Source organism: Neofelis nebulosa, chromosome 2 (assembly GCF_028018385.1).
Source record: "Neofelis nebulosa isolate mNeoNeb1 chromosome 2, mNeoNeb1.pri, whole genome shotgun sequence".
Lineage (NCBI taxonomy): Eukaryota > Metazoa > Chordata > Mammalia > Carnivora > Felidae > Neofelis > Neofelis nebulosa.
This window is the reverse complement of record NC_080783.1, coordinates 220,384,847-220,397,081: the sequence shown is the minus strand read 5'-3', so window position 1 is coordinate 220,397,081 and position 12,235 is coordinate 220,384,847. Positions and strand designations below refer to the sequence as shown.

At 64.8% G+C, this 12,235-nt stretch overlaps 1 protein-coding gene across 2 annotated transcripts in view; it reads right to left on the bottom strand.

Moving 5' to 3' along the window:
- Positions 1–7,099, bottom strand: part of MEGF6 (multiple EGF like domains 6) — an 87,366-nt gene extending 80,267 nt beyond the window's left edge. For both annotated transcript variants that reach the window (XM_058719361.1, XM_058719363.1), the window contains exons 1-2: positions 6,811–7,099; positions 3,310–3,444 (exon numbers count right to left, since the gene is read on the bottom strand). In XM_058719361.1, coding sequence (XP_058575344.1) covers positions 3,310–3,444; positions 6,811–6,926 — 251 coding nt within the window. In that variant the 5' untranslated portion in view covers positions 6,927–7,099. The remainder of the gene's footprint in view (positions 1–3,309; positions 3,445–6,810) is intronic.
- Positions 7,100–12,235: the final 5,136 nt, after the last annotated feature.

Sequence of the window (12,235 nt, the reverse complement as noted above, 5' to 3'; positions counted from 1 at the left end):
CCAGGGTGGGGGGCAGAAGTGCCCTGGTCCCACATCGCCCACACAGCCCCCCGTCTCGGTGGCACCCCATAGCCCCAGGCTCCTACATCCTGGCTCCACTTCTGCCGGGCCTCAGCCTTCGGAAGGGTCTCTGCCATTCCGGAAAGCTCCATTCCCCCTTGTTCAGAGTGAGGTACAACTGATTCTCCCTCCTCACCCCTGCCCCGCCCACCTCCACCCTTACCCGGTGACGGTCAGCCAGACGGACAGCTAACTGCCCCAGCCCAGCCTCTCTGTTCTCACCTAGAGGCGAAGACCGTTGACCTTATTTGGAAGCAGGGTCTTTCCCAATGGAAACAAACTGAGAGGAGCCCGTACTGACTTCGGGTGGGCTCGCAGTCCAAGGACTGACGTCCTCGGAAGACAGGGAACGGTCACAGACACACCGGAGGAGGGCCACGTGACCACCGCGGCAGAGACTGGGGAGAGGCAGGTGTGAGCCAGGACACGGCCACCACCAGGACCCGGGGCAGGGAGAGGCCTGGGACAGAAGGAACCAGCTGTGCCCACACCTGGGTCTCAGGCCCCCAGGCAGAGAACACTGAAGACCCGCCCCCACAGTCTGTCACAACCTGTTACAGCAGCAACAGGAAACTAACGCGGGACCGGGTGCTCAGCCCCTGCCCTTGGGTCCGTGGCTGTGAGGTCCTTGTGTCCACGGGACAGGACTGGTCACAGGCCGTGGGGAGGCGGGCAGGAAGGCCGGGGAAGAGGGACAGAGAGCGGAGTAACAGAACAAAAGGAAGGGGGTGACCCGAGGCCACCCCTGCCCCACCGCTGTCTGTAGGAAAGGTGACCGGGGCCCGTCCAACAGCCATGGGGTCAAGGACCCTTGAGCCCCGGGAGCGGCCCGAGGGCCGGGCCTGTCCTTTCCAGGTGAGAAAACACCCTCCTGCCTGCTGGGGCTTGGCCGCAGGGAGCCGTGGGAAACCCACGGCCACCCTGGGGACCAGGACCCCACCAACAAGGCAGGCCACTTCCCGGAAGCGTGAGTTCACGTGCCCGCTGCACACAGCAGCTCGGGAGAGCTTTGCAAAACATCACTTCGGCAGGACATGAAACCACTTGCCTGGAGAGCCACCGACCGCAGCAGTGGACGGCTCTTGGCAGAGCAAACGGTGTTCGGGCCCTTCCGCCGTAAATATTTATCCCTCTCCCGGGGCTACGTGCTGCTGCGTGCGGTCGCCCGGAGAACGGAGCCGGCCGCCGGCCGGCCCATCTGCCACCTCCCCCCGCGCCCCCGCCCTTGGGCGTTAGAGACCCCTGCGACACAGCTGGTGGGCCTACTGCCCCGTCGCTCCCCTGCAGCCCACACGGGACACCCCACGCGGGCTCTGGCCACCGCCGGGGAGCTGGCTTACGGCAGGGCCAGGGGCGACAGGGGGTGGGGGGTCGGGCGGGCCTGGGGGGAAGGGTTGTGGGAGGGCTCCGGGCTCCTCCAAGCACCCTTTCCCTCCCTCCTCCCCCTGCACAGGCCACACCCCCCAAAGGGCAGGGGAGTGTGGAGGGGCAGGGCAGGGGAGGGGAGCCCCTCCCCCCCAGCACAGCCTGAGCTGGCTGGTGGTTTGTCGGGGAGACCCTCCTGACGCGCCAGGAGCTGGCAGATGGGGAAAGGGGGCCAGGGGGCAGGGCCGGCCACCCAGGCAAGCTGGGGCCCCTGTGCGTTCCTGAAGGATGGCACACCCTCGACGGCCACTGGAGAAACGCCTGCACGAGGCGTGTGGGCAACTGCCCCCAGACAGCACGTGGGGCTCGGCTGTGGCACCGCGGGAGGGGACACACCCACTACGGCGCAGCGGGTGCCCCACAGAAGCGAAGTGGTTAGCACAGGTCGCAGAAACCCTACAGGACACAGAGGTGGTAAGACAGCTCTCATCCACGTGGGGTGGAGGACCATGGGGGGAGCAGCCCACGTGGCTGCATTCCAGGCCAGGCACCCCCACCCCCCGCAGGCCAAGGACCCAAACTGCCCCAGCCCCATCACCTCAAGCTGGGCCAAGAGAGGATGCCAGGAACCCGTTCCGCACGTGGCCCCTCCTGAGCCTTCCCAGGAGACCCCCACACAGAACACAGACCACTCCCCACTCCCTGACAGGAAACGTGGCAGAGACCCATGGCCCCCACCCCACATGACCGGGCAGCAAGGCCCTCGCAGACAGTGGGACTTTCCTCCCAGGGCCGCAGACGCTCCGCCAGGAGACTGAAGGTACCCGGATGCTCCCGCCCCTACCCAGGCCAGCCTGGGGACCAGCGACAGGGAAATCGGGGAGCTGTCCGCCCTGGGAGCTCCCTCAGCACACACGTACACCCCACACTCCAGCCCTGGGACCACGAGGCCCCTGGCAGCTTCTAGAAATAGCACCTCTCCCCACGGGTCGTCGTGGGGACACGGCTGACGTGACCTCACTCCCGATCTGTGAATGCTGGTGGCCGCACACATGAGGAGGCCCGGAGGACCGCACAGAGCACACTTCTGGGGCAGCAGGAGGGCAGACATCTTCCTTCTGCCCCCAGTTCCCAGCGTGGATGCCCCTGACCTTTGGGCAGGACCCTCCGTGGCTGAGGGGCCACCCTATGCCCCACGGCACGGGCAGCGGCATCCCTACCCCCACCCGCTGGCTATGGCGCCCATCCTCGGCGCACCTGGAACAAGGGACGCTGCCCTCAGAGACCACCAAGGGCCCGCGGAGGGAGCTGGCACCCCACACGGGTGACGCCACGCAGGCGACCCTCGAAGGCCACGCTGCGAAGCTGGACGCCACACCCCACGTGAGGGCCGCTCCCACCTTCCCTGCACCTAATGGGGGAGCTGCCCGAGCTGAGGCCCCCCCACCATCCGGCTCTGCAGTCGGGCAGATTCCAGAGAGAGGAGAGGTATGCAAAGGCACTCCTTAATTTGATTTTGAAATAAAATCTTGAGCAAGAGAAGGTTTGGCACTGGCTCCCCCGGGAATGAGGCCCAGGGCTCGGCCGAAGCAGCTCCCACAGGGCACTCAGCAAGCCGGGCACCCCACTCTTCCCCTCTCGTGTGGCCAGCCCCTGCCCCCAGCACCCCGCCTCGGCCACGGGACTCCGTCCTCCCAGAGTCCCCTCCTGCCTGCAGGGCCCACTGCGCAGCAACGCTCCATCTGTGAGCTGCCCTCCGGGGCGGGAAAAGCTTTGGCATCAGGCGCAGGGCAGCGGGAAGGGGTGTGGACGGCCCTGGGACCGGGAGAGCCCCCCCACCCCGGCCGCCCGCTCGCACGCCGGACCTGGGGCCCCAGCACATACCTCCGCTCGTGGCTGACGCACCACGCCTGCCGCCCGCAGCCCGGCTTCCACACGGGCACGGTTCGGCTGAAAGCCTGCACACAGGGCTGGGTTCGGCCCACCAGGGTCAGCTCCTGCTCGGCGCACACGTGCGGCCTGGGACAGAGGACAGATGGTCAGTAGGCCCCAGTCCAGGGCGTGGAGCCACCAGGGGTGGGGGGCACAGCAGGGCCAGGCCCTGCAGTGACCGTCCCTGGCCTGCGGCAGGGCCAGGCTCGAGGTGTGGGAAGAGGACGAGGAGGGACGGCCACAGGGCCACACCCTGCAGACCCCCTGCAGGGGCCCCATGCCACCCACAGGACTATTGTAGCTTTGCCAGGACAACAGCGGCCTGAGGGTCAGCGGGAACAGTGACACGGACCCCGTGCCCGTGTGACTTCCTGCCTAGGCCCCCACCTCCCAGCCATCCTGGCCTCAGAGATATCCCCTGAGCTGCCCCCGCTGGGCACACGGAGTTCGCTCCAGGTGGGACAAAGTGTGGAAGGCGGGGAGCCTCCAGGGAGCGCGGAAGGGGTGCACGGCGGAGCCCTCTGATGTCAGTGGCTCCCCAGTGCCCTTGACCCCCCCGCCCCCACATAAGGACAGGAGGGTGCCTCGCTCAGGAAGGAGGTGGTTATAGAGAAGGGGCCTGGGAGGTGGGGGGAGGGGCAGCTGCCCCAGCCAGACACAGGCAAATTTCAAATTTCGGGAGACAAGGCACAAAGTTTGCGAGGCCGGCCAGATTCCACAGCCTCTGAGGAAGGGGATGGGGGGTGGGCTCGCCTCTCCCGTGGACACCCTCAGGGTCACACAACCCTGTGGGCTCACTCCCACTGGCCACTCTCCCATCCCTTAGTCACCTGCGTGACTTCTCCCGAGGCCCGTGGGCCTGGGCTCCCCTTCCGGCTCTGCTGCTCCCTCCACAGCCCCCCAAAACAGTCCCCGCTCTGCTGGCTGCCCACTGGCCCCCCGGGGACGGGGGTGAGCGCGGCACCGATCCCCTCGGGGGAGTTCCCAGCCCTTCAGAAGCACAGCTTGGGCCAACTTTTCCATCTTCGGGGCGGAGGAGGTGGGATGGGGGAGGGAACAGACATAGAGACGAAGTGTCAGCCCAAGTGGCAGGACAGTCACAGGCCTGTCCTTGCAGTTGGCTCCTGGTTCCCATCTGGGGAGGCAAGGCAATTCCCAGACTACAAAGCAAACAGTTCCGTGGGACATCTGCTCCCGGGCAGAGAGGGGCTCCTGGAGGCCGGCGCCTCAGCCCAGAGCCGAGGAGAAGGTGGGCATGTGAGGCGTCCCTTTGGGGCAGGCGGTTCCAGGCCAGCAGGCCCCAGGATGATGGCCCCAGGGTGAGGAGACAGGAAGGGGAAAAGCAGGCGGGGAGGGAGAGGCAGGCAGCCCCGCCCAGCTGGCGAAGCCGGGCTGCGTGCACACCCTTGTGCAGGAGGAGGGCTAGGCTCCCCAGAAGCGTCTCCGTCGTGCCTGTCTTTACAAGCTCCCCTTTTGAACCCCAGGGTGGGCCTCTGAACACACGTCCCCCTGGACCAGGCGCAACCCTTGAACTTGGAAGCCTGCAGGCTCGGCCCTGGGCCGGTTGGAGCTCCAGTGTAGGGGACACTGTCTCCCCATCCCCAGACCCCGCCAGCAGCCCTGGGCCAGCCCTGTGTGTAGTGAGCGGTCACTCCAGGCCCCAGGAAGATAAGCCAACCATTCTTCCAGCAGAAATGCACTTAGAGGCATAAATAAATAAATAAATAAAGACATGTTGTAGGGTTTCCAGTCTGGACACGGTCGGCCAGCGGGAACCCAAGAACCAGCCACAAGCTCCCACACGTCCACAAAGGCCACGCTGGGCCACGGGTCGGTGGGACCCCTACTCCACGGCACCCCTCTTCTCTTTGTCTCCCCCAGAGGCCCACCAGGAAAACCAGTCACAGACAGTGGGGAGGCCTGTGCGGGGCCCTACAGGCTCATCAGACCTCCCCCAGGGGAAGGGGGCAGGGGGCACAGGACCAGCGAGGACAAAGCACTTTCAGGGACCCCGGCTGTTCTCTTGGCCCCCTCCCCTGCTCCTCTTGGGCACAAGGAGCAAAAAGCAAATTCTGGCACCCAGAGCCCACCGGCTTCCAGCGCTCCGGGGTCTAGCACAAGGCTGTCCCGTGTTCAGCTGGCCAGTGGAGCTCAATGCTACCTAGCACCAGGTGCCTCAGAGACAATCAGAGCCAATGGGGCTGTGGAAGGTATACCCCGAGGTGTCACAGAACTCAGTCTGCCCAGGGCCATCTGAGAACAGAAGCCTAGCCAAGAAACAGGGACACAGGCCCCCATAGGGGAAGCCACCCCTGCCACGTGGGAGGCTCCCCGAGGAGGAGGAAGGGGAGGAAGAGACAGGGCAGAGGAGGCTTTGGGGAAAGCAGGAAGCAGAAAGTGAAGGTCTCCTGCGACCCACTGCTTGCCCCAGAGTGGCCAGAGGCTTCCCGGAGCCCTAGGTGACGTGCCAACCAGGGTCAGGGGCCGCCCGCCGCTGTGATAATCCCTTCTGAGGCTGCAGCTTCCCTTGGACAAATGAACTCACTGGGATCACAGGAAAGAAAAATGTCCAGCAGAAGTCATGCAGAGTCGGGACTCAGGCCACTCACATTTCTGGATGCAAAGGCCACAAGGAAATCTTCCTGCCTGGGGCAAAGCAAGACCCAGGGTGGGGGATGGGGGTCCTGGGGCACCGACTTGCCCTGCCCCCCAGCTCTGCCCCACCAGGTGCACTGGGCCCTCTGGGCGAGTGCCGGGCAGGGGTCCCTAACCCGGGCCGGGCCACTGGCCTGCCCCTTTGCAGCACCCTGCAGGAGCCCTGGGCTGGGGGCCTCCAGCAGGCACCTCCCCTCCTCCCCCTCCTCTCTGGCTCACTTTGGCACCAGCGGTCCTGGGAGGCCAACACGGGATGGATCTGCCGGTTAACAGAGACCGCTAAACGGCCCGTTGGGGAATCATCTTTCAAAACTGAATTCATCTCCGCTGGCTCCCGGACCCTCTCTTCCTGCCCATTCTGGTGCTGAATTCCTTCTGTCTCTCAGCCCCAGCACGCACGTGTTTAACACATAAACCACGTCCAGCCACCACCACTACCGCCCCCCCCCCGCAGCGTCTGGGCGCTCCCCGCCCCTGCACAGGCCCCCCAGGCCCCCGGAGGCAGCTTTGGAAGGAAGTGAGAAGGGGCTGCTTCCTTCCTGCTCGCTAGCCAGACCCTGCCCACGAGGACCCCGACTGGAGCGCGGCGTCTGCCAGAGCGCGCGGTCGCACATGACGGAGTGGAGGGTCACCGACAGGGTAAGGGGAGGAGGAGGTGGCCCCGCCACGGAAGCGCCCCCAGACCCAAGCCCCGACCCCCGTGTCTTAACCACTCCCTCCCCAGGGGCGGCAAAGAGCCCAACTTTGTCAGGGCCCCAGGGACAAAGCTGCTCAGGGGCCCGGGGCTCCGCTACTCACATGCCGGGCTGCAGGCGGGGCAGGGCGCCCGCCGGACCCGCGGGGAGCAGCAGCACCAGGGCCAGGGCCAGGGCCACCGCGCGCCCCGCCGCCGTCGCCTCCGGAAGGACAGGCATCGCGCCCGCCGCCCCGCGCCGGCTCCCTCCTGCGACCCCCAGCTCACTGGACGTCCCGGCGGACCCTCGGAGCCGCCGCCCGCACGTGCGCCATGGCCGGGGACGCGCGGGACGCAGCCGCAGGTGCGGAGGGACCGGCTTCCCGCCCGGCCGGCGCCCGCTTCGCGCGACACTGCGCGCTCGGCCCCGGCGCCAGAGGCCGGCCCGCCTTTGCCACGCCCCCGGCCCGGACCCCCGCCCCGGCCCCGCCCACCGCCCGGCCCCGGCCCCAGCCCCGCCCCCAACCCTCCTCGGGTCCTCGCCGCGAGCCTCGCGCGCTCGGCTGCTCCGAGGCCGCCGCCGGGTCTAGACGCCCTGCGAGGCAGTGGCCACCACCTCCGGCGGACCTCGGGCCCAGGCGTCCATCTCTGGGGGACCCCTCCGCCCTCCCTCCGTCCCTCTTAAGTCTCTGCTGACGCTCGGTCCGTTGTCACCGGCTGCCCTCTCCCCTCCCTTGCCGGGCCGGGGGCAAGGGGGTGGGGGGGGTAACGGCCCTCCCCGTGCCTCTGGGTGCTCCCCCTTGGGCACCCGCGTCGCGGATCACCGACCACCCCCTGGGCATTTTTACCCTTGTTCTGTGCAGGGCGTTCTTGGCCCGTGGCCTGAAGTGGGCGAGCCGGCCAGGGCAGGAGCCTCCCTCCGGAGACCCTGCTTCTCGCCAGTGTAACCTGGTTGGGGCGGCTGCCTGGCTTAGTCAGTAGAGCCTGCGCCTCTTGATCTTGGGGTCCTGAGTGCAAGCCCCAGGCTGGGCGTAGAGGTAACTTAAACGAAGCTGGGTGGGGTTTGGAATTCACTTACTCCAGGGGTGACGACTAGGTGCTCCAGGGTCCAGGGGCTCGTGGGGGTCCCTGGGGTGGAAACAACCCCCTCCGGAGGTTTTTGAAAAGCAGGGGAAGGTGCAGCCTGGGTAGGACCTGAGGAGTGGCCGGGACTTAGGACCCGCTAGCCACCCGCGTGCCCGGCCCAGCTGCAGAGGCCCAGGGGTGGTCAGGCTCACTTCCGAAGCTGGCAGGCCTCTTTCTTGGGGTTTTCGTCCTCGCCACTTCCCGTGGTCTGGGTGACTGGCCCTCGCCTCGCCCTCCTACGAAGCGCAAGAACTCCTGGCTGGGAGGGGCTTGGGAGACAGGGACCCCCAGCTGTCCAGGAGCAGTGGAGATGTGGCAGTGCCCCCCGCCCCCGCCGAGGATCTGAGCCCTCCACACCACCTGGAGGGGTATAGTCATCGGGCTGAGACGGCAGATGGGGAAACCGAGGTCAGAGTGGGGAGCAGCACCCCCAAGTCGCCCAGCTTGTAAACTGCAGGTCTGAGAACGGAACGCAGGGTCTGGCTCCGGGGACCTTTGGTAAACGCCCTACTCTGCGGCTGTGAACCTAAGAATAGCTCTAAAGCACATGGGGTAGGTGGAGGTCCCGCAAATCTGACTGCCCCACGGGGGTGTCCCGGTCTATCCAGCTGCCGGAACAGAGCACCGCAGACCCAGCAGGGTGAACAACGGACATCCCCCCACCCCACCCCCACCGCCCCGTTCTGGAGACGGGGAGTCCGAGATCAAGGTGCCGGCCACTGGTGCCAGGAGAGCACCCTCCTGGCTTGCGGACGGCTGCCCGCTCTCGAAGTTCTCACTCAGCAGAGAGGGGGCGGCCAGGAGAGAAGGCTCTGTTGTCTCTTCCTCTTCTTAGAGGCACCAGACCTATAGGGCCCCACCCTTATGACCTCATTTACCTTAACTACCTCCTGAAAGGCCCTGTTCCAATACAGGCACACTGGGATTTAGGGCTTCAACTTGTGAATTTGGGAGGGGCACAGTTCCGTCCATAGCTGGGTGATTTCACTGTCTTTGGAGACCCCCGCACCCCCACCTGTCCCCTCTGCCCAGCCCGGAGGCAGAGGGCATGCTCGGCGCTGGAAGGGGACGTGGGAAATCAGCACCACAGCTGGTTGGAGCCAGAGACGGGGGAATCCTGTAGATACACAAACTATGGCAACTGGAACCCCACGCCAAATATTTTTGCCACGTCTGTGGGAAGTCTTTGGGTAGCCAGCTCTGAAGTTCATTTCTAAACCTCCTCATGTGCCCCGAAAGAGAAACAAAACCAAAGAAGCAATCCACTCGAGCGTGGCGGGTAGGACGGAGACTCTGGGGCAGGTGCTGGCCAGCTACGTTCCCCTGGACCGGCCCTGTGCCTTGTGCATGGCCCTGGACACCGTCTTTCCGTTCTTCCGTCCTCACTCGTGAACCAGAAGCAACAGAGAGGCACCTCCAGAGTTGGTGCCCGCCGAGGCTTGGATCCTACTGCTTGGTGAACGGACAGGCCTGGCCCATACCACACCACAGCCGCTCTCTTCTCCCACCCCCGGGGTGGGACGCAGCATCCGGAAAGGGGTCACCAGGGTGTCTGAGGTCACCTGTCACACCGAGAGCAAAAACCTGCCCATTCACGCAAAGCACCAGGTGTCGGGGGACAGCGGTACCGTGGGCTGAACTGTGTCTCCGAAAAGATACAGCCACGTCCTATCCCCCAGTACCTGCACATGTGACTGGATCTGGGGAGAGGGTCTTTGCCGATGTGAGTAAAGATGTCAGGATGAAATCACCCTGGACTTACGGCGGCCCTAAACCCACTGACAGGTGTCCTTATGGAGAACGGAGGGAGGGTTGGGACACACAGACACACAAGGAGAAGGCCATATGGCCTCAGGGAGGCAGAGGTCCGGCCGTGTGCCTGCAGGTGAAGGAAGGCCAGAGGCGGCCACCGAGCCCTGGAAGCGAGGAAGCAGAGAGGCCTGGACAGGTGTCCCTCAGTGCCAGAGGGATTTCAGATTTCCGGCCTCCAAAGAAGGAGGAGAGAAGAATGGGCTGCTGTTTTAGCCACCCAGCCTGCGGATTTCTTCCGGCAGCCCAGGAAGCCAGCAGCCAGGGCGAGGCCGACCAGCACCTTCCCCTGGGGCTCCTGGCCGAGAGGAGAGCTGGCCATCCTGGGGGCTCGCGGAGGGCCCCTCCCTCCAGACATCGCAGCAGCACATGGACACTGAGCGAGCAGAGGCTCCCTGGGGAAGCCAAGTGTGGGAGATGTGGAGTTTGTTGCTGGACACGCTTTCTGCGGGGTGGCCCTTGCGTTTCTTAGAAACAAGGCAGTATGCGTCCCCCTCGCCAGCTGTGCCGGCCAGAACCGGGGCTGACACTCCAGTCCTTGACAGTGTGCATTCCAAGATCTCCTGGCCCCCAACCTAGCCTGCTGTCCCCAGCACCCTCCTGGCTGCAGCTCGCCCAAGGGAAGCACATCAAAGCTTGACCTTCTTGTGGATCCCACGGTGGCTGCAGCTCCTGCCAGGTGTGGAGAGAGACCTCGGGGCACCTGGACCCAGCAAGGTGGGCGGCTTGGTGGAGACAGAGAAAAACCCCCATTCTGGCCGAGACATTCAGAATGTGTGACAAAGTCACCATGAAAACAACTCAGCTTTTAGAAACTGCAGGAGAACACTCCCTTTCCAATTCTCCAAATCCTGCTGTTTTGCCCTAAAGCCATCATGTTTTGGGGCGCCTGGGTGGCTCAGTCAGTTAGGCGTGTGACTCTTGATTTTGGCCCAGGTTGTGATCTCATGGTTCGTGAGTTCGAACCCTGAGTAAGGATCCGCACTGACAGTGTGGAGCCTGCCTGGGATTCTCTCTCTCCCTCTCTCTCTCTCTCTCTCTGCCCCTTCCCTGATTTCTCTCTCTCTCTCTCTCTCTCTCTCTCTCTCTCTCTCTCTTTCCCTCTCCCTCTTTCTCTCTCTCTCTCTGAAAATAAACAATTATTTTTAAAAAGCCACATTTGGAAGCCTGCCCTCTTGGTCCCTAGCCCCCCATCCTCTGGGAAGGGTGTTTCTCTGTCCAAGTCGCCCCTACTTCTGCTGTGACCTGCCCAAGTCAAAGATTAAGGGCCGTCTCTGCGACATAACATCTGATAGCTCTCAGGCGGATCCCTAGGGGCCACAACAGCCTCCCAACGCTACGCAGCCTCGGATGCAGCTCTGGTCCCTTTGGGGAGGGAGAGGTCTCAACCCAGAGTGCACTGTCTCTGGAAGACGAGCTCGGCCCACGGCCCCTGCAGTCGGGAATATTCTCTGGGCTACGCACTAGCCTCCAACAGTCCAGCTCTGAGCTCCCGCCCTTGGGGCTCCCATGTGGCACAGGCCTGGCCCCTCGTGCCCCTGACCGCTGCTTCCATCAGAGGCGGATTTCGTAAAACCCTAAACCACAACATCGGGAAGATAAGGTAAGCATCCACACTCACCTGCCCTCCGAGGGAAGAGAAGACAAACTGGTTTCATCTCACGCCGCGCACTGTGCGAGGCGCCCCGGTTCGAAGGCCCCGTGTGGCCACTCTGCCACCTGCTGACGGGAGGGGAGCAGCCTGTCAAAGTCCCTGGAAAGAAGTCTCGCACACCCAGGGGGACCCGGCCAGGAGCCGCCTTCCCCTGCCCGATGGCCAGCGTGCGCACGTGTGTGGAGAGAGCGTTTCTGTCGGGGCCTGGTCGCCGTGTGCACACATACTGCCCATCTGCTCCGGCAGAACTGTGTCCCCCGAACAGATATGTTCAAGTCCTGACCCCGCTCCCGCGAGTGCGGCCTCGTTTGGAGATAGGGTCTCTGCAGATACAGCAGGTCAAGATGAGGGCATGGGGTGAGTTCTCGTCCAACGAGACACACAGGACACGGGGGACAGGGCCATGTGACAACAGACGCAAAGGTTGTGGGCATGAGGTCCCAGGTGGAGGGACACCGAGGACTGCCAGCCACCGCCAGACGCTGGAGAGGCCAGGGCGGTTTCCCTACAGGCTTCAGAGGGAGCGGAGCCCTGCAGACACGCCGGCCTCGGGCCTCTGGCCTCCAGCACCGGGGACAAGTCCCTGGTGTTCGGGCCCCGGAGTGGGGGGGGGGGGCGGGGGGGGACTTCCGTGTGGCAGCCTGGGAGCTGGTGCACCAGCCGATGCTATTTGTCACCTACCACGACACGCACACGTCATCTCTCGTCATTTCCGCAACTTGCGGGCCTACTGGGTGCCCCCCACACCCACCCGAGGCTCGGGCACCGGGCCAGCATCCTCCTCCTCCTCCCGTCCATTGCTGCCGCCATCCTGGGGACCTCGGGACCCACCCATCTGACGGGTCCCGGGCCCCTGCCTGCCCAGTCTTTCGTGCCAACACCGCAGCAACCGGTCCCAAGACAGAGACTGGGGCTGGCCACCACGCAAAGCGTCCTGTCTGTGGCATCTCGCTGCCAGCACC